Source organism: Gobio gobio (assembly GCF_949357685.1).
Source record: "Gobio gobio genome assembly, chromosome: 6".
Classification (NCBI taxonomy): domain Eukaryota; kingdom Metazoa; phylum Chordata; class Actinopteri; order Cypriniformes; family Gobionidae; genus Gobio; species Gobio gobio.
The window spans coordinates 56,761,749-56,789,347 of record NC_137102.1 but is presented as its reverse complement, the minus strand read 5'-3'; the positions used below and the strand labels follow the sequence as shown (position 1 = coordinate 56,789,347).

At 41.6% G+C, this 27,599-nt stretch overlaps 1 protein-coding gene across 1 annotated transcript in view; it reads right to left on the bottom strand.

The window, feature by feature from the left end:
• Nucleotides 1-24,800, bottom strand: part of LOC307128599 (CUGBP Elav-like family member 5) — a gene marked incomplete at its 3' end in the record, with an annotated part of 290,109 nt that extends 265,309 nt beyond the window's left edge. Inside the window, exon 1 of the mRNA XM_079820513.1 lies at nucleotides 24,378-24,800. Within this exon, the coding sequence (XP_079676639.1) occupies nucleotides 24,378-24,744 (367 nt within the window). The 5' untranslated portion in view covers nucleotides 24,745-24,800. The remainder of the gene's footprint in view (nucleotides 1-24,377) is intronic.
• Nucleotides 24,801-27,599: the final 2,799 nt, after the last annotated feature.

Below are 27,599 nucleotides of genomic sequence, written 5' to 3'. Positions count from 1 at the left end.
GTCTAGCGTAACCTGTAAACCTTAATTAAACCAGTCACATTCAGATGGACCCAAACCAACCCTCTGAGCGAAGCCATGTGTCCAGTGAGTGCAGACCACCTCATGTAGAACTAATCACTCACACACACACACGTTTTATGGGGACTTTCCACAGACATAATGATTTTTATACTGTACAAACTGTATATTCTATGCCCTAACCCTAAACCTACCCATAACAAAAAACGTTCTGCATTTTTTACATTTTCAAAAAACATCACTTAGTCTGATTTATAAGCTGTTTTTCTCATGGGGACCAAAAAATGTCCCCACAAGGACAAGGATTTCAGATATTGCTATCTTTGTGAGAACATTTTGTCCCCATTATGTAGGGTTTACCAAGTTCAGGGTCACACACACACACACACAGGGCTGCACAAATAATCCAATTTCTAATCGTGATTACAATTATGGATGCCACAATTACGTAATCATTCAAAGGCGCAATCACAAAAACAAAAAAAAAAGTCCACTTAGATTATTCTTAAAGAAAATTATGTCATTAATTACTCACCCTCATGTCGTTCGACACCCGTAAGACTCGTAAGTTCATATTCGGAACACAAATGAAGATATTTTTGTTGAAAGCTGATGGCTGAGAAAGGCTTCAGATTGGCCTCCATTGGCATTCAGTACACTTATACTCCCAAGACCCATAAAAGGCACTTAAAACGTCGTTACAAAGTCCATCTCACCACAGTGACTCTACAATAATTTTACGATGCGACGACAATAGTTTGTGTGCGCAAAAAAAATCAAAATAACGCCTTTATCCAAATTGTTCTTGTCTCCCGTTTAGGCCTCCAAGACGCATGCGCGAGAATATGACGCAGATCCGGCGTTCGGACACATGACCCAGAAGCGATTTGTTTACAAGCAGAGGAAGACGCGCCGTATCTAAGCTGTTGAATTCTACATTGATCGTGCTTTAGGTCTTGGTGTAGTGCTCAAAATGGGGTTAGAGTGTGCATTTCATGGATTCCCGAACCCCGGCGCTACGTCATATTCTCACGCATGTGTCGTGGAGGCACACACGGAAGACAAGAAGAGGTTGAATAAAGTCGTTATTTAGATTTTTTTTTCCGCACAAAAACTATTGTCGTTGCGTCGTAAAATTATTGTAGAGCCACTGTGGTGAGATGGACTTTGTAACGACGTTTTAAGTGCCTTTTATGGGTCTTGTGAGTGTAAATGTACTGAATGCCAATGGAGGCCTATCTGAAGCCTTTCTCAGCCATCAGCTTTCAACAAAAATATCTTCATTTGTGTTCCGAAGATGAACGGAGGTCTTACGGGTGTCGAACGACATGAGGGTGAGTAATTAATGACAGAATTTTCATTTTTGGGTGAACTAACCCTTTAAGATGTGTGTGTTTGTATTTCTTTCTGCAGGTTAAGGATTTTTTTCAATTTTTTTAGTTTTAGTTTTAGTATAACATTATTCGATTTTTACTTTTATTTATTTAAAAAAGAAAATCCAACCAATGTATAGTTATATTTGAGGCTTAATGCTATAGAAAAGCAATACAAGTTTTCAGAAAGAGTGTTTTCAGCTTATTTTTATTTTATTTTATATAAAATGGTATAAAGCTATTCAAAACACCATTCGATGTAAATTGTGATAATCGTAATTAATAAATCGCAATTACAATTTTAAGGGAATAAACAACAAATTATGATTTTTGTCATAATCATGCAGCCCTACACACACACACACACACACACACACACAGAATGGCATTTCGAGAGAGCAGAGAGTGTAACAGCTCTGTGTCCGTTCTCCATTCGACAAGAATATCGTGCTAATATGAACACTGGCACAGCATGAAGACAACAAACATACTCTATAAATCAACACAATCTCATTAGCAGCTCACTCATGCCAGAACCGATTAGTAAGGTTGTAAAACTAGTTTTAAAGACCCCATAAATTGTTTGACATGCACACTTTACGTCCCTGTATTGATATACAGTATTACCTGTTGATACAGGACATTGATCTGGAACATATTCAAAAGGCGGAAACACTTTACAACAAGATCCCATTCGTTTTAAAGTCCCAACTTTAGTTAATGCATTTAACAATGAGCAATACATTTTGCAGTATTTATTAATCTGTGTTAACAATATTAATATAAAAAAAAACAACTGTTCATTGCTAGTTCATGATAGCTCAGGTCCATTCAAGTAATGCATTACTAAATGTTGACATTAACTAAGATTAATAAATGCTTTAGAAGTTGTCATTTTTAGTTCATGTTAACTAATGTAGCCATCTATAATGTTAACAAATGAGTTTTACCAAAAAGGCTTCTTTTTTTATTAGCATCCAAAAGCCTTTCGGTTACATTATAGCCTGACAAAATCAGACTTGACACCAATGACAAAACTTTCTTTATACATTTTCCTGGTCTTATTGAGAACACTTTACTGCAGATAAACTTTCATCAAGATGCAATAACTCGCTCTATCCATGAGATGAAATACGTCACAGAAACTCATGTGATCATGTGACACTGAAGATTGGAGTAATGATGCAGAAAATGCAGCTTTGTCTTCACAGGAATACATAACATTTATTAAAATAGAAAACGGTAATTTAAATTGTAATACTTTCACAATATTACAGTTTTTACTGTATTTTTTGGTGAAATAAGTACAGCCTTGGTGAGCATAAGAGACTTTCAAAAACATTCAAATGTTTCCAAACGTTTGTCAGGTGCATGTTAAAATGTCATTTATTCCTGTGATTCAAAGCTGAATTTTCAGCATCATTACTCCAGTCTTCAGTGTCATATGATCATTCTAATATGACAATTGTTACAAAACTAGTGTAGATAAAACTCACGGAGGCCAAGGAGAACTTGGAACAGGAACTTTAATTGCCAATAAACTCAGGAACACTCAAAAACACCAGTTTACAGAAGGTTGACGGACCAACAAGGCAAACAAGGTGATTGACTAGAATGACATTACTAATTAACAAGACACAGCTGGGACAAATGAACTAATGAGGGTAACCATGGGAACCCAGGAGTGGCGGGAAAATTAACAAAGGAACATGTGACAGAATCAAAAACACAACTGAAGCCAGGCAGATATGTAACAACGATTTGCTGCCCTTTCTTATTATTATCAGTAGCCACGTTTACATGCGCACTTTTTTGTCATTCCGATTAAAATCATTCCGATGGAAAGATTCGGTGGACTGTTTACATGAGACGTTATCTAAACCGATCTGGTGTGCTGACTTTCAGTCGGAATCATTTTGTGACATGCGCGCACAGTTTGTCTGCCGCATCAGATTCGTAATGTTATCGTGGATCAATAGTTCTATGTTGGAAATTTTTATATTTATTTATTTTTCTGTGGGCGGACATGCCGTGGTTTAAACTAATTTATGTCCTATACAATGGCTATTTCAACAGCTGTGAAGGATGAATGCAGAATCAAAATTAATTCAATTCATTTATTTTGAAAAACAGAAAATTAACTATAAAATGCACCCAAATTATTAATAAAAACATAGGATGTATGGTGAAACAAGAATGAAAGCATTCAAGACGTGCTCCGCATACTAGTACTAAACGCAGATATTTCAGATGATAAAGGAAAGATACCATAATCACAAAGGTATAAATATTAACAAAAGTAATTAAAGTAGACTGTGGGTAATGTTACTTAACCCATTTGAATTATTATTTTTTTTTATATCTAACTTACGAGAAACAAAATGTCGACACGTCCTCTCCAGCAGCTATATTCCCCGTTGCAATGGCAGCTCTCAGCGGCCACCAGGACTTATACAGTTTTATAAAAGCTATTCATTATTTGTTGTAAAGTGTAAGAATCACCTCAGAAAAAATCATTCTTCTGTCAGGCGCAGTTGAAGCCTATAGGACAAACGCTGTCAAGATGAGATGGTGTAGCCAGGCTATGTCTGTCATTATTCCAACATCATGCTCATAACATGTTACGAAATGAAAAGTTTAATACCTCAGAAAAATTAACTTTCCTCTCTTGTCAACATTAGCCTGGTGTGAGCGTGGCGCGCGCTCTTCAGTTGAGGAGGCGCGCGCTGTATATCACGTCACAGAAAGACGTGCACTCGGATCAGGTCATTTACATGGTGGAATTTTTTGTTTGATCGGTTCATGAAAAGGTTTATTCCACCCCTCTCAAACCGATTACAATTTCATTCAGTTTGGCCATTTTTATTCCGATTAAGGTGTTTGTATGGAGCATTTTCATTCGGATTGGACTTTTAAACCGATTACAGTGCTCCATGTAAACGCACCTATAGTTGGAATTCATATTTTTTCTGGAAACCTTGATACAATAATGAATATCTGATTCCGGTCAGTCGTGTTACTGAAGTAAAATGGATAACAAATGGCATTTTATGATAAAGTGCCTTGAAGTGCCTTGAAACGTGCAGCATTATTAAATGTGTTGACGTAATTTCCACTGGAACAGGAAGACAGGGCAGGACATATCAAATAGCCCCTCCCCTTTTTAAAAATAGCCAATAGCATTTTGTTTATATCACAGCTCGTCCAGAGCCGTTGAGCTCGCTAAAGCCGCGGTTTCCTCCAGATCTCTAACCGTTTGTCCTCCTAATTTATGTCGACTCGATCACATGATCCGCTCTGTGCTATCGTGTCTCTGGACCGACTCGATCACATGATCCGCTCTGTGCTATCGTGTCTCTGTGCCGACTCGATCACATGATCCGCTCTGTGCTATCGTGTCTCTGTGCCGACTCGATCACATGATCCGCTCTGTGCTATCGTGTCTCTGGACCGACTCGATCACATGATCCGCTCTGTGCTATCGTGTCTCTGGACCGACTCGATCACATGATCCGCTCTGTGCTATCGTGCCTCTGGACCGACTCGATCACATGATCCGCTCTGTGCTATCGTGTCTCTGGACCGACTCGATCACATGATCCGCTCTGTGCTATAGTGTCTCTGGACCGACTCGATCACATGATCCGCTCTGTGCTATAGTGTCTCTGTGCCGACTCGATCACATGATCCGCTCTGTGCTATCGTGTCTCTGGACCGACTCGATCACATGATCCGCTCTGTGCTATAGTGTCTCTGTGCCGACTCGATCACATGATCCGCTCTGTGCTATCGTGTCTCTGGACCGACTCGATCACATGATCCGCTCTGTGCTATAGTGTCTCTGGACCGACTCGATCACATGATCCGCTCTGTGCTATAGTATCTCTGGACCGACTCGATCACATGATCCGCTCTGTGCTATCGTGTCCCTGGACCGACTCGATCACATGATCCGCTCTGTGCTATCGTGTCCCTGGACCGGAGCTGCGGTGGTTCACGTGACACCAGACTTCATTCACCTCAATGGAAAGCATATTACACTGTCTGAATAGTTCCCCCTATATAGTGCACAGTCTGAATCGTTCCCTATCCCCTATATAGTGCACTGTCTGAATCCTTCCCTATCCCCTATATAGTGCACTGTCTGAATCGTTCCCTATCCCCTATATAGTGCACTGTCTGAATCCTTCCCTATCCCCTATATAGTGCACTGTCTGAATCGTTCCCTATCCCCTATATAGTGCACTGTCTGAATCGTTCCATATCCCCTATATAGCGCACTGTCTGAATCGTTCCCTATCCCCTATATAGTGCACAGTCTGAATCGTTCCCTATCCCCTATATAGTGCACAGTCTGAATCGTTCCCCATCCCCTATATAGTGCACTGTCTGAATCGTTCCCTATCCCCTATATAGTGCACTGTCTGAATCGTTCCCTATCCCCTACATAGTGCACTGTCTGAATCGTTCCCTATCCCCTATATAGTGCACTGTCTGAATCGTTCCCTATCCCCTACATAGTGCACTGTCTGAATCGTTCCCTATCCCCTATATAGTGCACTGTCTGAATCGTTCCCTATCCCCTATATAGCGCACTGTCTGAATCGTTCCCTATCCCCTATATAGTGCACAGTCTGAATCGTTCCCTATCCCCTATATAGCGCACTGTCTGAATCGTTCCATATCCCCTATATAGCGCACTGTCTGAATCGTTCCCTATCCCCTATATAGTGCACAGTCTGAATCATTCCCTATCCCCTATATAGTGCACTGTCTGAATCGTTCCCTATCCCCTACATAGTGCACTGTCTGAATCGTTCCCTATCCCCTATATAGTGCACTGTCTGAATCGTTCCCTATCCCCTATATAGTGCACTGTCTGAATCGTTCCATATCCCCTATATAGCGCACTGTCTGAATCGTTCCCTATCCCCTATATAGTGCACTGTCTGAATCGTTCCCTATCCCCTATATAGTGCACTGTCTGAATCGTTCCCTATCCCCTACATAGTGCACTGTCTGAATCGTTCCCTATCCCCTATATAGCGCACTGTCTGAATCGTTCCCTATCCCCTACATAGTGCACTGTCTGAATCGTTCCCTATCCCCTATATAGTGCACTGTCTGAATCGTTCCCTATCCCCTATATAGCGCACTGTCTGAATCGTTCCCTATCCCCTATATAGCGCACTGTCTGAATCGTTCCCTATCCCCTATATAGCGCACTGTCTGAATCGTTCCCTATCCCCTATATAGTGCACTGTCTGAATAGAAAATAGTAAATGTGTGACCGATTTCAGCCGCTGCTTCAGCGTCTGTTTATAATGTAGGGGCGGGGCTTCAGATTCTAGAGAGCATTTGATTGGACAGAAAATGTGATGAGAAGCTGAAGTGCAGAGTGATGTCATCAAATCATTGATCCTTATTTGCGGAAGTGAGAGACTGTAAGTTTAAAATGCTTATATTGGAGCACACTAGCTTATAGACAACAGTAAGGCTAACATATTCCTACTAAAAGTAACATTTTGATTTCATGGGGACTTTAATGTTAATGGTAAAACAAGCAATCAAAGCTGGGATTCGGTTCATTCGAGGCACAACTACAGTGCTTACAAAAAGAACACAGCATTTGGCTTTATACACCAGAGGATTACACGCTGGCTAATTTAAGATAGAGAAAGAAAATTGGATTCAGGCAATGTTATTCCGTGCATGTGGTATCTGTGTTGTATCAAGCTCGGATCAATACATTCTGGGAGCAGAAAATGATAGTTATCTCCTTATCATTTTCCATTAAAATCCCCTTTTGATAACATTTCATCACAGGCTGGTGGGAAGGGAGAGAGAAGGAAAGAAAATGATAGAGATAGAGAGCAAGAGAAAGGTTTTTGTAGCCCCATAAAAACAACTTTATCTCCTCTGTTTGCCCCCAAACGCTCCAAAAGCAGGCCGCACTGGATTATAGTCTATAAATTATATTAAAATCTCTCCGTTGTAGTAATTTCATTTTCTCCCTTAAAATAAATCTCGGCCCAGCAGACACAAAGCACTGGATGCCAAAGAGTTTTTGGACAGCGTTAAATATAGCCACAGAGGTTATTTCTGAATTAAACTACTCTATTGGCAATTTTTCATGTGTGTTTTAACTCAGCTTGACTTCATTACGTCCGAACGACTTGGGTGTAACACAGCTTTAGGCCTGGAATAAATTTAGCGGAGTATTTTAAACAATGTGGCGGAAATTTGAGCCAAAATCCAGATTGTTAGTCGTTAGTGGGAAAGCACACCTCAACAAGACATTCAAGGCCATGCAGAATGAACAACATGCTGAAGTTTAATCATTCAACACATTAGCAACTGCATCTCATTACTTGTCTGAAGCATAATGGACTGTCCAAACAGAGATCATAAAAACACCTACAGTTTTTCCACGAGCTCACAATATTGTTTTATCTACACATGTTGGAAAAGCAATGAAATGCAATTACGGTTGACTTCCGACCCTCCATTACCCTAGCATTAAATCGTCATTACATTATATTGCTTTATCTTTACAGTATATAGCTTGTCTGCCAATAATCGTGTCATCAGTCGAGTTCTGCCTTCTTTTCTCTGAACTGCCTTAGGTAACACTTCACAATAAGGTTGTATTAGTTAACATTAGTTAATGCATTCGTTTACATGAACTAACCATGAACAACACCTCTGTTCAGCATTTGTTCATCTTTGTTAACGTTAGTTAATAAAAAATCCAGCAGTTCGTGGTTTGTTCATGTTAGTTCACAGTGCATTTACTAATGTTATAAAAGATTTTAATAATGCATTAGTAAATGTTGAAATTCACATTAACAAAGATAAATAAATGCTTTATAAGTGCAGTTCATTATTAGTTCATGTTAACTAATGTAGTTAACTAATGTTAACTAATGAACCTTATTGTAAAGTGTTACACACATCAATTGTACACATATATACACTGTGATTAAACAAACATACTAGGGCTGCGCAATATATCGAAATTATCGAAATATCGCAAATGTACATATCGCGATATGAATATCGCAACGGCACGCAATATCTGAATGATTTTAATAGGCTACTTCAACATTGTGAAAAGTGTATGTTTTAGGTTGACGCAGATAACAGAGAATAGACTGGGCACACGACTGTTACTTATGTCAAGTCAAGTCAAGTCAACTGTGGCAGAGGGGGCGTGGTTCAGCGAGGTTTGCAGCAGGAGAGAAAGGCGGGAGACGAGCGGTAAGTGAGTGGGTTAGACACAAACCACCTACACCTGTCTCTCATTCCAGTAATGGGCGCGGGGAGAGTATAAGAGCCATGGAGAAACGGAGGACGGAGAGAGAGAGGAGGAACTACTGACGTGCCTTGAGTTCCCGGATGGACGCAACCCGGAAGTGTTTACGACGAATGTTATGAGTTGAATGTGCACCCTAGTGCGAATACGAAACGACCTTGAGTTTATTAATAAAAACGTCAGTAGTTCAGCCGACCCCTGTGTCCTCTTCCTTGCCTTCCTTACCCGAACTTCTACACTGGTGCCTAAACCCGGGAGGAAGAAGGACCCACGCCGCCGCCATGCAGGCACAACCGTCCTCTTCGCCATTTGCGGATGTCATCACGTCCCTCGCGGTCCTACATCGCAAACAACATCAAGCCCTGCTGGACCTGCGCGCGGATCAAGAACGCCGCTTCCAGGCGATCATCCAAGCCCAGCAGGAGGACCGCGAGACGTTCCGGAGCTGGACAGAGGTTCGCGACGGAGCCACCGAGCAGTCCACCGTCCCGCTGACTGTCCTGCTGCACAAGATGGGACCGCAAGACGACCCGGAGGTCTTCCTGGAACTGTTCCAAAGATCCGCGGAAGCCGGCCGGTGGCCCCGTGAGCAATGGCCGATGCGCCTAATTCCGTTATTGTCTGGAGAAGCTCAGGTGGCTGCCCACCAACTTCCCGTCGCGAACCTCCTCGTTTTCGACGATCTGAAGCGGGCCATTGACCAGCGGGTCGGCCGCTCGCCCGAACAACACCGCCAGCACTTTCGGTCTCTGGACAGGGGCGATGCGAGCCGGCCCTTCGCGTTGGCCCAACAGCTCCGGGACTCGTGCCGCAAATGGCTCCGGGCCGAGGAAAGCGACGTGGACCAAGTTATCGATCTGGTGGTACTCGAACAGTTTATCGCTCGGCTGCCCAAGAAGACGGCCGAATGGGTCCAGTGCCACCGACCCACGTCGCTGGACTCGGCCATCGATCTGGCGGAGGACCACATGGTGGCGTGCCCAGGGGTCGGCGACATTACCACCACTAACTCTCTCCCTCTCTCTCTTCCCTCCCCCTCTCTCTCTCGCCCTGTCCCTCTGCCTAGGTCGAGACCACCCGTACCTCCTCGGGCCCCGCCCCGGAGCCGGGGACAAGGTTACTTCGGGTCCTCCAGGTTCCCGCCTAGGGGGGCGGGGCCTACGACGGGCGGAGGCGACAGTCCTTCCGTTGCTCCGCTCTCTCCGCGCCCAGTCTCCAGCCCACTCCCCGCCACCGGAGCGGTGGGTAGGTCTGGGCTGGCCTGTTGGCGTTGCGGCGACCCGGACCATTTTATCGATCGGTGATATATATTTATATCATATATATAAATAGATACGACCGGAATCAGCAGGCCTTCACTCAGGTAAAGGCTGCTCTATGTGGCGGGCCGTTATTACACTCTCCTGACTTTTCTCTCCCTTTTCTGTTGCAGACCGACGCGTCGGACAGGGGGTTGGGCGCGGTCCTGTCCCAGGAGATGGAGGGGGGGGAGCGGCCGGTGCTGTACATTAGCCGCAAGCTCTCTAAGAGAGAGGCTAAGTACAGCACCATTGAGAAAGAGTGCCTGGCGATCAGGTGGGCCGTTCTCACCCTCCGCTATTATCTCCTGGGGCGGGAGTTCACCCTCTGTTCGGACCATGCCCCGCTGCAGTGGCTCCACCGCATGAAGGATACCAACGCGCGGATCACCCGTTGGTATCTAGCTCTTCAGCCATTTAAGTTCAAGGTGATCCACAGGCCGGGTGTTCAGATGGCGGTGGCTGACTTCCTCTCCAGGAATGGGGGGGGGGCCGCAGGCCGGATGGCTCCCCGGCCTGAGACGGGCGGTGGGGGTATGTGGCAGAGGGGGCGTGGTTCAGCGAGGTTTGCAGCAGGAGAGAAAGGCGGGAGACGAGCGGTAAGTGAGTGGGTTAGACACAAACCACCTACACCTGTCTCTCATTCCAGAAATGGGCCCGGGGAGAGTATAAGAGCCATGGAGAAACGGAGGACGGAGAGAGAGAGGAGGAACTACTGACGTGCCTTGAGTTCCCGGATGGACGCAACCCGGAAGTGTTTACGACGAATGTTATGAGTTGAATGTGCACCCTAGTGCGAATACGAAACGACCTTGAGTTTATTAATAAAAACGTCAGTAGTTCAGCCGACCCCTGTGTCCTCTTCCTTGCCTTCCTTACCCGAACTTCTACATCAACTTTATTTATATAGCGCTTTTAACAATCAAGTCAAGTCAAGTCAACTATATTTATATAGCGCTTTTAACAATCAAGTCAAGTCAAGTCAACTATATTTATATAGCGCTTTTAACAATCAAGTCAAGTCAACTATATTTATATAGCGCTTTTAACAATCAAGTCAAGTGAAGTCAACTATATTTATATAGCGCTTTTAACAATCAAGTCAAGTCAAGTCAACTATATTTATATAGCGCTTTTAACAATCAAGTCAAGTCAAGTCAACTATATTTATATAGCGCTTTTAACAATCAAGTCAAGTCAAGTCAACTATATTTATATAGCGCTTTTAACAATCAAGTCAAGTGAAGTCAACTATATTTATATAGCGCTTTTAACAATCAAGTCAAGTCAACTATATTTATATAGCGCTTTTAACAATCAAGTCAAGTCAAGTCAACTATATTTATATAGCGCTTTTAACAATCAAGTCAAGTCAACTATATTTATATAGCGCTTTTAACAATCAAGTCAAGTCAAGTCAACTATATTTATATAGCGCTTTTAACAATCAAGTCAAGTCAAGTCAACTATATTTATATAGCGCTTTTAACAATCAAGTCAAGTCAAGTCAACTTTATTTATATAGCGCTTTTAACAATCAAGTCAAGTCAAGTCAACTTTATTTATATAGCGCTTTTAACAATGCAGATTGTTTCAAAGCAGCTTTACAGTGTTAAACAGGAAAATAATGCAACAAAATTTCAGCTGTATAGCCGTTCTGGAGAAAACGGTGATGTCATCAGTTCATTTCAATTATCATACAGTGACAGTGTGGGCTTTAGATCAGTAATTTAGTTTATATGGTTAATTTAGTTCAATAATTAGATTTATTTGGATATTTAGTTGAAAAATGTAGTGTCCCCAACTGTGTGGCATGTCTGGCACAAACATAAAACAAGATAAAAGAGAAACTGTACAGATACAATTTTATGACAGTGTCAAATCAAAGTCCCTATTAAGGAAAGTCTGTTCAGTCGGTGGCCATATTCACAACGCCTCCGGGTAGCTATACAAGACCAAGTCCTATCTATTTTGAATGCAGGAATCCTGGAATCTCAAAAAATGCTTACCGAACTCACAATGAAATAACATATTTCAAATAAGCAACAAAATCTGACATGAACTGTCCCATAAATGTTGTTTCTTATGCTTAAATAGCATTAAAAAAAGCGTATTTTTCAGGCTTAAAGAGCCAATGCGCATGTGCAGTCCTAGTGCGATTCTCAGGTTTCTATGGCAACCGGAGCTTCTACCTGCAGCGGCAGTGACGCAATGACTTTACCAATCAGCGATTGGCTCTCTTTCTTTAGAAGGCGGGACTATTACGCCATATTACGCCTTGTGTTTCTCCCATTGATGAGTAATAGGAGTAATCCGTCTTTCTACATCTATAGTCTTTGATCAAAGGCACATTGACAGAATCATCATATTATAGCAATCATCATTAAATATTCAATGCAAATGAATACATTAATAGGACAAATCGCTCTAACATGACACTGTCTGCGGTGATTTTCATGTGGAGATCATGAGAAAGCACCATAACATCGACTGTCATATATAGCGGAATCCGCTTCCATAAGGAAAACGTAATGCACGTTACAATATTCACATGCACTAAAGACCTTTACCTCGGATGAAAGAGCACAACAAGGAAAAGATCACTCTTAAAAATAAAGAATAAAGAGGGACTGATACAAACAACTTTTTATCCTCTAATTCTTTAGAAAACTATATATTTTAATGGTGCTTTAAAGAGCCCCAAAACTACTTCTGAAGGTCTGAAGGACCTGTAATGTAAAATTAAGAACGTTTTAACCATATAGCAACTCAAGAACCATATACAGCTAAAAAAAATGGTTCTTGATAAGATGAGGCTGAATAAACGTTGTTCTAACAATGTCCTCCAGATTTTGAAGATGAAATGTAGCTATCAAATGCATTATGCTTTTTTTAATTATTTTATAATACATGCAGAGATAGTGCGAATCATGACTTAAGTATAGCCTGAAGGTTACCATTACCCTTCATTTCCTTCTCAACAAAACCAATATTCCCTATAACATATTTCATAATCTGACATCACGCTAAACAGTAATTACCTCAATGTTTCACCTTGCATTGAGTGCGGACGTTAGTTTGAATAACAAGCTTTTGCGCACCTACTCGGACGGCACAATCCAGGCATTTATTGACAACCATGATTAAACTTGTGCATGTGAGCGCAGGTCAAAGGAAGCCTGTAAACATGTTGCTAGTGATGATTAATGCTAACCACTGAGGCTGTTTGTCTAACCGATGCACACACACAAATACATATCCACTGTCTTTTAAAAACTACTTGATTTCAATTGAGTTCATTGTTATCGTGCTGCTAAAATGATATTCCAATAAGTGTAAAAATACACTGGGTAAAATAATATTTTTTTTAAATACACTGAATCATTTTTATGGTCTGCCATTTTGGATTGATTGTCATAACATAATGCATTCTGTGATTGCTGTGAAGGGTGCATGTGATGCTCCCTTAAAATGTGGTATCTTAGATGGCAGAATATAATCATGCCTACAACAATTTAAAGCATCATGGCCAGTTCAAATCCAACCATTTATAACAGCATTTGGATCATCCCGATGATGCTTTAAAATGTTGCTTGTGTAGAGAAAAAGGAGTCATTGTGAAATTAATATTCCCCCTATATTGTAAATGAATATTTTTTTTTTGACCTCATAATGTTTAATCAAAATGTCATAACTGTACCTTAAAGTGAAATGACTTCTTTCTAGAGACATATGCAGGATTCCTCCTATCATTTAGTCCACTTACAGTGCCATTATGCCATTTTAAAGGTTCCTAATTTTGTTTTGGCGTCTCCTACAACAGGTTTACATGCATGCAAGGTAAAAAAAAAACTGTTTAATTTTCTCATAATACATTGCACATCACCTCATTTCTCAAAGAGTCTGAAAACAGTTTGTTCAAAGATTCAGTCTCTCTAAACCCCTCCTTTCAGAGAACCTACTCTGCTTTGATTGGTCAGACGGCCCAGTCTGTTGTGATTGGTCGACTGCTTATAGCAGGTGTCGGAAACTAAACGCCCATTATCATATATGAATTTCAGCTCTAGAGGCTTGTTCAGCGCTTGATACACAGTGATTCGAACAGTAACAATGGTGTTGGTTTCACTATATATATTTGAGCCAGAGTCCTCATCCTTTAGAAGTGCATGCAAGGTGGATTTGCTTTGGCAACAGCATCTACTTGACATGTCGACAACACAAACCAAACTCTTCCAGTCTCGGCTACAACTAGTATTTGAGGGCGGGCCACAGTAGACGTTATTTACGGGCAGCCAATGAAGACCATAGGCTGCTATTATGTTAATTTATTACAAACCGATGAAGGTTCGCACAGAAAGTAAGACTGTAATTACTGACGACTCGTTTCAGCAGTTTAGAATCAATTATTTTGTTTTTTGTGCACTTTTAGCCTATCTTTAAAACTTTGCAGACCTTTTACATTCACTAACCTGCAATATTACACACTGCATGAAAGGTAATGGTGTTGTCAAAAATATCAATACATGTATCGATACTGAAATGGTTCCAATACTCCTTTCTGCAGCATCGATACACTGATACCAACTGTACATTTCAACTCTCTCTTCTCTCCGATGGCGACTTGACATTTTGACACTCATCCGCCTCCTCTCATTCATTCCTGGTGAATAGTTTTGGTGTTATATGTCCTGAATTACGCCGTGGGGTTGCAGGTATTGCACATCATTTTCCTGTAGGTTTTGCGCTCACACCAAAAAGCGTGTGGACCACTGATCTATACAAGTGGCACTCTCATAAAGCCGCCTCTTAAACAGCTCGCAAGTGCAAAAATGTACTTCTTTTTCGTGGCTTATTGCACTTAAACGATCAAATACATACAAAATTAAAGCTGTAAGCAGCGATGAAAGGGCCCTCGCACCTCCCACCGCTACCTGGTGGCCTCACGAAAACAGTGAATAGACATGCATTTAAGGAGAAACATGGCAAATATTTTTTTTTTTTTTTTTTCTGTCAACACATCTTTTTTTTAATTTTTTTTTTATGTATTATATATTATTATTTATTCTTTTTGTATGAGTACTAGCCTACTACTGTTGTTATTATTATTATCATTATCAATATTATTATTATTGATATTACTATTGCCGTCAACACACCTTATCACCATCTTTAGTATCATTATTGTATTATTACTGTTATTATTATTACTGATATTACTGTTGCCGCCATCACAAAATATTATCATTATTATCATACATGCTATTACTATTTAAATACTTCCACTATTACTATTATTATCTGTCATTTCTGCTTATTTTTCATTGCAGTTATTATTACTGCTGTTTTATTGTTGTTTTTGTGTTTTGTTGTTGTGTTCTGTGTTCACCCTATGTTGTAAGTTTTGCACTCCTAAATAAAAAAAAAAAAAAAAAAGGAGAAATATGTACCACTCTTCCTGCTGCCAGCAGGTGGCGCTATGACTAACTGAATATTGCCAGGTAGATGTCTTCAGGTCAGGACTTTTATCACATAAGTGAAGTTTAAGGCAGATTGGACATTGTATGCATAGATATCCATAATAAAGGCTAGATGTCTTACGGCGGAGTCTCTAACGTCATCACCGGCGGCCATCTTGTCACAGGCAGGGCTCTGTGGTGCCTGATGTAAGGCGAGTGATCTGCATGGACACAAATACTCTTATCTCACTGTAATCTTGACGGATTTGCAAATGGTTTGATTTCTTACAAACGTTATTAATGTGGCTATGATTATGGATGCTTGAACAAATTATGAATAATTTTTCATAAGTATGCAGAGTCATAACTACATCTCTGAAGTTTATAACAAACCAAACTGTTTGAAAATCGGTAGAAAATTGAGCAAGTTATGGTTATTTCAAAAGTGCAAGCACCATGAAAACAATGTTACGAGTGAGCGAGCTGCCTGTGACAAGATGGCTGCCAGGTGCTGCCGTCGACCTCCATTGGCCAGCAGCGCGGACGAGACATCTAGCCTTTATATTGTATATCTATGATTGTATGCCTGAGTTACAACAACTTCCTGTCTCATGGTGAAACATTCCATTTTGTCAGACCGCAACGGACACGCCCTTCAGCGAAAACTCAAGATAGTCACAATTTAACATCACAAATGCCTTTAAATTACACCTACCAAATTTGAGGATGATCCGATTAAAACTGTATATCTCACTTCCTGTTGGTTTAAAGACCTTGCTTCCAGGGACTGTTTTGTAGGTAATGGGCTGTTACATGTGTCTACCAAATTTCATACTTATACGTGAAACGTAGTGCGAACGGAACTTAATTGAAATTTTGTAGGTGGCGCTATGGAGCCATTTTGCCACAACTAATTCGGAGACCCATATCAGAGGTACATTTTCACCACTTCTGACGCGTAGGAAAACATTTTCAAAACTCAAAGTTCAAACTTTGGAGAAGAAGAATAATACACTGAGCAATTACAATAGGGTCCTCATACCATCGGTGGCCGGGCCCTAATTATGTCAAAATGCCCGTCTTGATGAGTATTCAGGTAAATACAGTCAGTTTTGGAACGTAAATATTTGAGAGAAAACGCCTGTTGTGTAACAGATCCGTGCATTCGCTCTTAAAGTGACAGCAGCCTAATAAACCTGCTGATGTCTGCCAAAGAACAAAAGACAACGAGAAAATCACTCGCTGCTCTTGACTGAATAACTTTTGTAGCTTTAAAGTGTGTGATATTTTCCCCCATCTAGCGTTGAAAAGGTATATGACCATCCAGTGAATATTAGTTTCTCTTCCTCTCAATTCCGATTTCGTTTTAACTCCTACGGTGGCCGATTTAGTCCAAGATTAATATGGCTTCCAGTTCGACCTCGTCCACATTCAACACGGTGCCATCGAGTGTTAAAACGCCAAAGGCGAAGCTTGAATTTACGGGTATGTCCCTCTTTGGCTAATGTACTTTCAAGATGGAGGGGCAACATGGCGACCCGCATTCGAACCCCTTACCCGTATGTATTTTCAATGGCATATTATAAACTTACGAGAATACTTTATTACTTGAAAGATGTAAATATACATTAATGAGCACATATATTTTTGAAAGAACTAAGTGTTTTTAGCTAAGAATAAACTAAAAAAGTTACACAGTGTAGCTTTAATTGTAAACATTAATCTGTATTTAATTGTTACAATAAAAAAAATCCAGTGTTATTTTACATTTGATTACTTGATATTTCTGTAGTATTTCTTACCTGAATACTACTATTAGACCCGCCTTAAAGTAAGATAATAACAAATTATCTGTATGGCAGTTTTCCCTGTGGTATCGAAAATGGTATTGAATATTGTTTGTGTTTTTTTAGGTATAATATCGAAGTTGGAAATTCCAGTATCGTGACAACACTAAAAGGTAATATTCAAAAACGCATAATAGGGGCACTTTAAAAACCCCTGCAAGCTTGCGTTCATCTGCCACTTTTGAGTGCAACGCCCACATCTCAACATCCAATAAACAACTGTCCCTGTTCCACAGGTTTTTTCTTTCTGATAATCCATTAAACTCAAATATATGCCACAGTACGAAAGAAAAATCTATACTTCAGTTTCACTACGACTTTACACCAGACGTTAGCTGGTCTCCCAGTGTCTATTTGCTGATTTTCAGACACTTTTCAGCTATTGGCTAAACCAGCATAAACCAGTTAAGACCAGTGAACTACCGTAGGCAAGCTTAGGCTATTTTTTCAGCAGTGTTGTGAAAAAAAAGTTATTGACGTGCATCTTATGCTGTTTTCCATTAATTTCACCCTCAGCCCATTGTGGCAGGTCTTGCACACTCACAAACAACATTTCATAGCAGTAATTTAATGTCAATGTAAATGATAATCTAACAGCACTGTACTAATAACGTCCCACTGAGACAGCAGTCAACAGAGAGAGAGAGAGTGTGTGCGTGTGTGTGTGTGTGTGTGTGCGCGTGTGTGAGTGTGACAGGCCTCCTACGCTGATTCATCCTCCCTCTCGCACCCTCCTATGGGCATAAACCATTATTCATTTGTGCGGTGTGTGTGTGAGTGTGTGTGAGCATGTGTGTGCCTCTGAGCGTGACAGAAAGAGGGGATATTTCGAGCAGAAGAAGGGAGGGGGTCGCAGATACTCACAGAGGAGTATGTTGCTTTAAATGGGTTTTCAAGTTCAATTAACACAATGTTTTTAATGAATTAGAGGACTAAGTTTTCTTTCACTAATAAATGAAATAATCACAGAAAACCTGGGCCAGACACTGTCTGTTTGAAATGCATATGAAATGTATTACATCCCTCTAGCACTGCTCTCAAATCAAATTAGAGCTTCAGTCAAGTGAGATGACCTGAGTAAGACTGAAGAGAAATCGAGGAATATTTTCAGTACTATTACTAACACTATTCTAAGCTTAATAAAACATACAGGAATATATATTTGACATATAATGCAATATATATAATTGCAAATTGCGAGAAATAAAGTCAGAATTGCAAGATATAAACTCACAGTTCTAACTTTTCTCAAAATGTTTGACTTTTTTCCTCAGAATTGTGATATAAACTCGCTATTGCACGCAATAAAGTCAAATTCTGAGGTAAAGACTTTTCTCTGAATTGTGTATATCTCACAATTCTGACTTTATAACTCACGATTGAGTGTTGTGAAAAGATATAAATTTGCAATTCTGAGGAAAAAAAAAAGTCTGAATTGTATTGAAGCTTGTTTCCGTCACATTTTAAAAGATAGTTCCGACTTTATATCTCACAATTGTGAGTTTACGTGCAATTCTGACTTTTTTTCACAGAATTGCGTAATATAAAGTCACAATTCTGAGATATAAAGTCAGAATTGCGAGATGTAAACTTGCAATTGCGAGAAAAACTGTCAGAATAGTGAGATAAAAAGTCGCAAACATCTTTTTTTTTTTTCATGTCAAAAACAAGCTTCATAATATATTGTATTGATCCTTATAAGAAAGAAAAATAAAAAATGTGCTATCTTTAATATTTAATTTGTTTCTCCAAGACAATGAGGTTAATACAAGATGAGACTTTTGATTCATTTTTATCCTGGAAAAGAAGACCCCAGGAATCTCACATATGCCTGAAGAGATCCCAAAAATGTCAGAGATCTCAATATGAACGCAAACATTTCTTCCACAATCAAAGGATCTGAGATGCTCCCCACATAGCTCTGTACTATATGGCACCTATTGACTCTTTTGTTCCTAGATTTGACTGTTTGCTATTTGGCGATTTGAGTATAAAGGAGATCTCGGAGCAATAATTCTTTATCTTCTGGCCTATACTCTTAAAAATAAAGGTTCTTTATTGGAATTGAAGGCTCCATGAAGAACCTTTAACCTCCATTGAACCACTAAAGGTTCTTTATAATGGAAAAAAAAGTTCTTTAGATTATTAAAATGTCCGCCACACTAAGAAAAAATGGTTCTTTGACAGAACAGTTCACAGAAATGGAGAACCAAAGATGGTTCTCCTATGGCATTGCTGTAAAAAACCCTTTTTGGAAACTTTATTTTTAAAGTCCCAATGAAGTGCCTTGAAACCCTCAGCATTATTCAATGTGTCGACGTAATTTCCCCTGAAACAGGAAGACAGGGCAAGACATTTAGAACAGCTCCTCCCCTTTTTTAAAACAGCCAATAGCGTTTAGTTTCGATCACAGTTTGGCCAGAGCCGTTGAGCTCGACAAAGCCGCAGTTTCCTGTTAGTGAACGGCCGTTAACCGAAAGGCTGGTGGAGGGAGCGCGGGCTACAAACTCCTTGTGAGACTTGAAGCTGGCTTCTGCTGATGAAACTGCAAACTATTCTTCAGTAAATTTGTCTTTAATTAATTGCACTCCTGCCTCTTGGTCTTCATTTTTCACTACTGGTCCTAGGTCCTAAACTGTTACCCCCAACAGTTCTCTAACCGTCTCCTCCTGATCTCCTCCATATCGCTTAAAAATACAGCCTTTAGTGCAGAATTCATACATTTTTTGGTCGGCGGCGACTCGATCACATGATCTGTTCTGTGTTATCGTGCCTCTGGACCGACTCGATCACATGATCCGCTCTGTGCTATCGTGTCTCTGGACCGACTCGATCACATGATCTGCTCTGTGCTATAGTGTCTCTGGACCGACTCGATCACATGATCTGCTCTGTGCTATAGTGTCTCTGGACCGACTCGATCACATGATCTGCTCTGTGCTATAGTGTCTCTGGACCGACTCGATCACATGATCCGCTCTGTGCTATAGTGTCTATGGACCGACTCGATCACATGATCTGTTCTGTGTTATCGTGCCTCTGGACCGACTCGATCACATGATCCGCTCTGTGCTATCGTTTCCCTGGACCGACACGATCACATGATCCGCTCTGTGCTATCGTTTCCCTGGACCGACTCGATCACATGATCCGCTCTGTGCTATCGTGTCTCTGGACCGACTCGATCACATGATCCGCTCTGTGCTATAGTGTCTATGGACCGACTCGATCACATGATCTGCTCTGTGCTATAGTGTCTATGGACCGACTCGATCACATGATCCGCTCTGTGCTATAGTGTCTCTGGACCGACTCGATCACATGATCCGCTCTGTGCTATAGTGTCTATGGACCGACTCGATCACATGATCCGCTCTGTGCTATCGTTTCTCTGGACCGACTCGATCACATGATCCGCTCTGTGCTATAGTGTCTATGGACCGACTCGATCACATGATCCGCTCTGTGCTATAGTGTCTCTGGACCGACTCGATCACATGATCCGCTCTGTGCTATCGTGTGTCTGGGCCGACTCGATCACATGATCCGCTCTGTGCTATAGTGTCTCTGGACCGCCTCGATCACATGATCCGCTCTGTGCTATAAGGTGTGTTCGACATCGGCTGCGGCTGGAATCAACTGATCGGCGAGAGTAGCCGCGTGCAGGCGGGGAGGAGCTGCAAACACAGACGTGAAGTCGGACACTTTCTGCTTCCCGCGGTGACGCTCGCGCTGTGTTTGCACACTTTATCAGCTGAAGTGAAATAAATGCAATATTTGGCAATACACAGATGTTTCAGAGACATTATTGTCATGTAATACTTTATGCACTGCTTAATACAGCGTGTGTTTTTACAAGAATAAAGTCCAACATATAAGCCTACACTATCAATGAAGTGGGGTCTATGTTTTTAATCAGTTATATTTTGATAAACATGACAATATAACATCGCGACTACATGAAAGGAGGTTTTACTGTTATAAAAAACAGATTTGTGCGCATTAATGGAGCTGAAGGTTTTAGAATAAACACGAAAACACGTGATCGCTGTCATGCGGTGAATCTGGCCAATCGTGGAACGGCTGTGTCGTCATCAGAGCCCGTGCAGCCTCATGCAGTCGCTCTCGAGAAACTGCACTGGCTGTAATCGCCGGCTGCTCTCGAATCGCTCTCGCGGCACTTTGTTGACATACGTCACTGTCACGTGGCGTCGGCGCTGCCTCAAGTCGGACAAAATTTCTAACCGGCATGCACTGCTTCAAGTCAGCCGCCGATCGGTCTGCGCATCGCTGGGTGAAGTCGAACAAGCCTACTGTGTCTCTGGGCCGACTCGATCACATGATCCGCTCTGTGCTATCGTGTCTCTGGACCGACTCGATCACATGATCCGCTCTGTGCTATCGTGTCTCTGGACCGACTCGATCACATGATCCGCTCTGTGCTATCGTGTCTCTGGACCGACTCGATCACATGATCCGCTCTGTGCTATCGTGTCTCTGGACCGACTCGATCACATGATCAGAGCTATCGTGTCTATGGACTGACTCGATCACATGATCCTCTCTGTGCTATCGTGTCTATGGACTGACTCGATCACATGATCCGCTCTGTGCTATCGTGTCCCTGGACCGACTCGATCACATGATCCGCTCTGTGCTATCGTGTCCCTGGACCGACTCGATCACATGATCCGCTCTGTGCTATCGTGTCTCTGGACCGACTCGATCACATGATCCGCTCTGTGCTATCGTGTCTCTGGACCGACTCGATCACATGATCCGCTCTGTGCTATCGTGTCTCTGGACCGACTCGATCACATGATCCGCTCTGTGCTATCGTGTCTCTGGACCGACTCGATCACATGATCCGCTCTGTGCTATCGTGTCTCTGGACCGACTCGATCACATGATCCGCTCTGTGCTATCGTGTCTCTGGACCGACTCGATCACATGATCCGCTCTGTGCTATCGTGTCTCTGGACCGACTCGATCACATGATCCGCTCTGTGCTATCGTGTCTCTGGACCGACTCGATCACATGATCCGCTCTGTGCTATCGTGTCTCTGGACCGACTCGATCACATGATCCGCTCTGTGCTATCGTGTCTCTGGACCGACTCGATCACATGATCCGCTCTGTGCTATCGTGTCTCTGGACCGACTCAATCACATGATCCGCTCTGTGCTATCGTGTCTCTGGACCGGAGCTGCGGCGGTTCACTGACACTAACGTGAAACCAGACTTCATTCGCCTCAATGGAAAGCATATTTAGGCTGTCTGAATTGCTCCCTATCCCCTATATAGTGTACTAATGTGCCATTCACCATGTAGAAAATAGTAAATGTGTGAGCAAGTGACCGATTTCAGCCGCTGCTTCAGCGTCTGTTTATAATGTAGGGGGCGGGGCTTCAGATTCTAGAGAGCATTTGATTGGACAGAAGATGTGATGAGAATCATAAATGTCATATGTCAATGTCAACTGTGATGTCATAAAAATCTGCAACATATTTTATCAGAAGTGTAAGTTTTGAACACTTATGTCTTCTAAATGCGAATTTTGTCATTGTTTTGGAGCACACTTGCTTATTCATAACCTTAAGGCTAACATATTCATACTAAGCTAAAAAAAGAAGCCTTTAAGAATGCACCTTAAATAATAATTTCATGAATCCATGACAAACCACTTACTTCTTAAAGCATCATGCCCTAATTCCTATTGCCGCATTAATTTGGACGAGACTTTGGGAATTTGGGCAAAAATAATGCATGCACGCTCAAACGAATTCTCAAATGTCAAACAACGGAGCACAGAACCTTTTGTGGGTTTGTGATTTCTTTGAATGCACAAATGAGCGCGTGATGCAAGGTCCACGTTTTGCTGTGTGAATGAGAGGCATCACACCAAATGTTTCATTTCACGTCGCACACTGGGAGCTCTTAGTATGCATCATCTGCGCGCAAAGCGGGGCTGCCCTACTTCTGCGAGCACACACGAAAATATGAGATGATACACAAGTGGGAGTGACCACAGTACACACAGCATCCTTTTTATTGTCATGACACTGTACACTGAGTGAACACAAGCAGAAAGACACAATGCATTTGTGAACTCTAAACTCTAAAAGAGAAATCTGTCAAGATGAGACGAGCCGGAATGACATCTGACAGCATGCATTGATGGAAATCAGTCACACTAACTGTGCAATGTGGGACATAAAGCCTGCACACTGTGCATAAAGAATGAGCGTACGTGCAACGGAACACATTTGACGCTGATTTTTGAAGTTATTCTACAGCATATCTTAAATTGCATAGGGTGAACCAGCAGAAAAATACAATGCATTACAAGAAATAGACCATTTTACTCTAAAAAGAGTGACAGAGGGAGGTTTGAATGACATCTGACAGCAGGCTCTGATGAAAATCACTTGCAATTTTACTGACTGTGCTTGAAAATGCTGTGAGGGAGGGTAATGAGGGGAAAATGTGGCTTGGACAAGAATACACAGTGTGCATGATGAATACATCCATGCACGACATTAATTTGATTTCGACATTGAACTAGTTCATGTTCCTCAAGAAAGTGAGCTGTAGATCGGAAATCAGTTGCAATCTGACAGTGCAGAATGTAAAGACAGGCATAGCCTTAACACAGTGTGTAAAGAGCAAATGTGCATGCAACTGAACCAATCGGACGTTTATAAACTCTCATGTATGTTTCCTATCACATATCTTATATTTCCTATGATTGGTGCGCAAATACGAAATGACAATGCATCGGTGCGTTGGATGAAAAATACTCCTAAAAAGACAGAAAGAGAATGAAATGCCATTAATGCACGCTGTCAGGTGTCAATCACTTGCAATCGTAGACCAGAATGAGTGAAAAACAAGAGTGCGCTCTGCGCGTAAAGAACAAATATGCGCAACAGAAGAAAATTGATGTTCGCAAGTAAGCAGTGTTAAACAATAACGAGTAAACATATTTCCCCCTAGCACACACCTCGTAATGCATAAAAGGTTACCCATGTGGCCAAAGCCCTCAACACCCATCGAAAAGCATCATTACCTTTGTGCATGCCGGTGTAACGGTCCTTGAGGACAGTCAGTTCGTGGATCTTTCCAAACTGTTCGAAAAGCGGCTTCAGGTCCTTCTCCTCCAGGTTGCGCGGGATCTGTCCTATAAAGAGCTTGATGGCATCCTGGTCTTTCATGGTGCCGTTGTCGGGGTGGATGGAGATGGGCTCGGAGCCGTTCATGGGCTTGGGGAAGGTGATGTGCGCGTACTGGGGCTGGTGCGGGATCAGGAGCAGTGGTGCCGCTGCCTGGCTCGGTACCGCCCCCGGTCCGGTGAGGAGCAGGCTGGCGTGGGCAGGCTGAGGATGCTGCTGAGGATGCTGCTGCCTCCTCGCTTCAGTCTGGGTGAATCTAGCCATTCTGCGCGCGGCGGAGAGCGCGATAATAATAACAACATACACACGCACGCACACGCGCCGGGAGAGAGTACGCGCTCAGCTGGAAACGAGACGCTCGCTTTCTATTCGAAACATGTCAAGCTCGCGCCCCCCGCACCTGAGAGGAGGAGGAGATGAGAGCAGAGCGCGGGCACGACTCACATGCGCGGCCCCGTAGCGCCATCTGCCGACCAATAGTCGACTGCACAGAATAGAATAAGATAGATAACAGTAGATAGATTAGAACGGAAGATAGATGAGAGGATTTTAGATAGATAGATGCCAGAACGATGGATGGATGGATGGATGGATGGATGGATGGATGGAAGGATGGATGGATGACACAGAATGATAGAACGAAAGATAGAAGGATTGAATGACAGAACAGTAGATAGATTAGAATGGAAAATAGATGACAGAATGATAGATAGATGATGGATGGATGGATGGATGGATGGATGGCAGAACGATGGATAGAAGGATTGAATGACAGAACAGTAGATAGATTAGAACGGAAGATAGATGAGAGGATTTTAGATAGATAGATGCCAGAACGATGGATGGATGGATGGATGGATGGAAGGATGGATGGATGACACAGAATGATAGAACGAAAGATAGAAGGATTGAATGACAGAACAGTAGATAGATTAGAATGGAAAATAGATGACAGAATGATAGATAGATGATGGATGGATGGATGGATGGATGGATGGCAGAACGATAGAACGATGGATAGAAGGATTGAATGACAGAACAGTAGATAGATTAGAACGGAAGATAGATGACAGAATGTTAGATAGATAGATGACTGATGGATGGATGGATGGATGACACAGAACGATAGAACGATAGATAGAAGGATTGAACAACAGAACAGTAGATAGATTAGAACGGAAGATAGATGACAGGATGTTAGATAGATAGATGACAGAACGATGGATGGATGGATGGATGGATGGATGGATGGATGACACAGAACGATAGAACGAAAGATAGAAGGATTGAACGACAGAACAGTAGATAGATTAGAATGGAAAATAGATGACAGAATGTTAGATAGATAGATGACGGATGGATGGATGGATGGATGACACAGAACGATAGAACGATAGATAGAAGGATTGAACAACAGAACAGTAGATAGATTAGAACGGAAGATAGATGACAGGATGTTAGATAGATAGATGACAGAACGATGGATGGATGGATGGATGATGGAGGGTGGATAGATAGATAGATAGATGATAGAATGTTAGATAGATAGATGACAGAACGATGGATGATGGATGATGGATAGATAGATAGATGACAGAACGATAGAACGAAAGATAGAAGGACTGAACGACAGAACAGTAGATAGATTAGAACGGAAGATAGATGACAGAACGTAAGATAGATAGATGACAGAACGATGGATGGATGGATGGATGGATAGATAGATGACAGAACGATGGATGGATGGATGGATGGATGGATGGATAGATAGATGACAGAACGATGGATGGATGGATGGATAGATAGATGACAGAACGATGGATGGATGGATGGATAGATAGATGACAGAACGATGGATGGATGGATGGATGGATAGATAGATGACAGAACGATGGATGGATGGATGGATGGATGGATGGATGGATGGATGACAGAACGATGGATGGATGGATAGATAGATGACAGAACGACGGATGGATGGATGGATAGATAGATGACAGAACGATGGATGGATGGATGGATGGATGGATGGATGGATAGATGACAGAACGATGGATGGATGGATGGATGGATGGATGGATGGATGGATAGATAGATAGATGACAGAACGATGGATGGATGGATGGATGGATAGATGACAGAACGATGGATGGATGGATGGATAGATGACAGAACGATGGATGGATGGATGGATAGATGGATGGATGGATAGATAGATGACAGAACGATGGATGGATGGATGGATGGATGGATGGATAGATGACAGAACGATGGATGGATGGATGGATGGATGGATGGATGGATGGATGGATGGATGGATGGATGGATAGATAGATGACAGAACGATGGATGGATGGATGGATGGGTAGATAGATGACAGAACGATGGAGGGATGGATGGATGGATGGATGGGTAGATAGATGACAGAACGATGGAGGGATGGATGGATGGATGGGTAGATAGATGACAGAACGATGGATGGATGGATGGATGGATGGATGGATGGATGGATAGATGACAGAACGATGGATGTATAGATAGATGACAGAATGATAGAACCAAAGAAAGAAAGATATAATGACAAAACAGTGGATAGATGGATGGATGGATGGATGGATGGATGGATGGATGGATGGATGGATAGATAAACTATTCCAAAACTAATACTTGTTAATATTTTGAATGTGATTTAATTTTTATATTTTCTGTTTTCATTAAAATTTGTGTTAAAGTTTTAGTACCGGTAATAGTGTTGTGTGCTTTTGCTATTTTTATTAGTTTTCACAGATATGACATGCAGACAACAGAATCATAACGTGTATCATACTGTATACTTGTTTAGTATCTTAAACAGGCTTATGTTTCCCCAAATACAATTATTTATTATTGGCAATAATAAATAATTGGCAATAATAAATCAACAAAGCAGTTTCATGGCATCTGTAATGAAGTCAATCAGTTTGTTTTTCCTTGTTTATTTATGTATTTATTTATTTTGAATGCTGTTTAACAGGGTACATTTTATGACTAGTAGGCTTATACATTTAGCCTAAAATTAGCCTATCAACTGGGGATAAAGGGACCTTTTTTCTTTAAAAACATAATTTTTTTAAATAAAA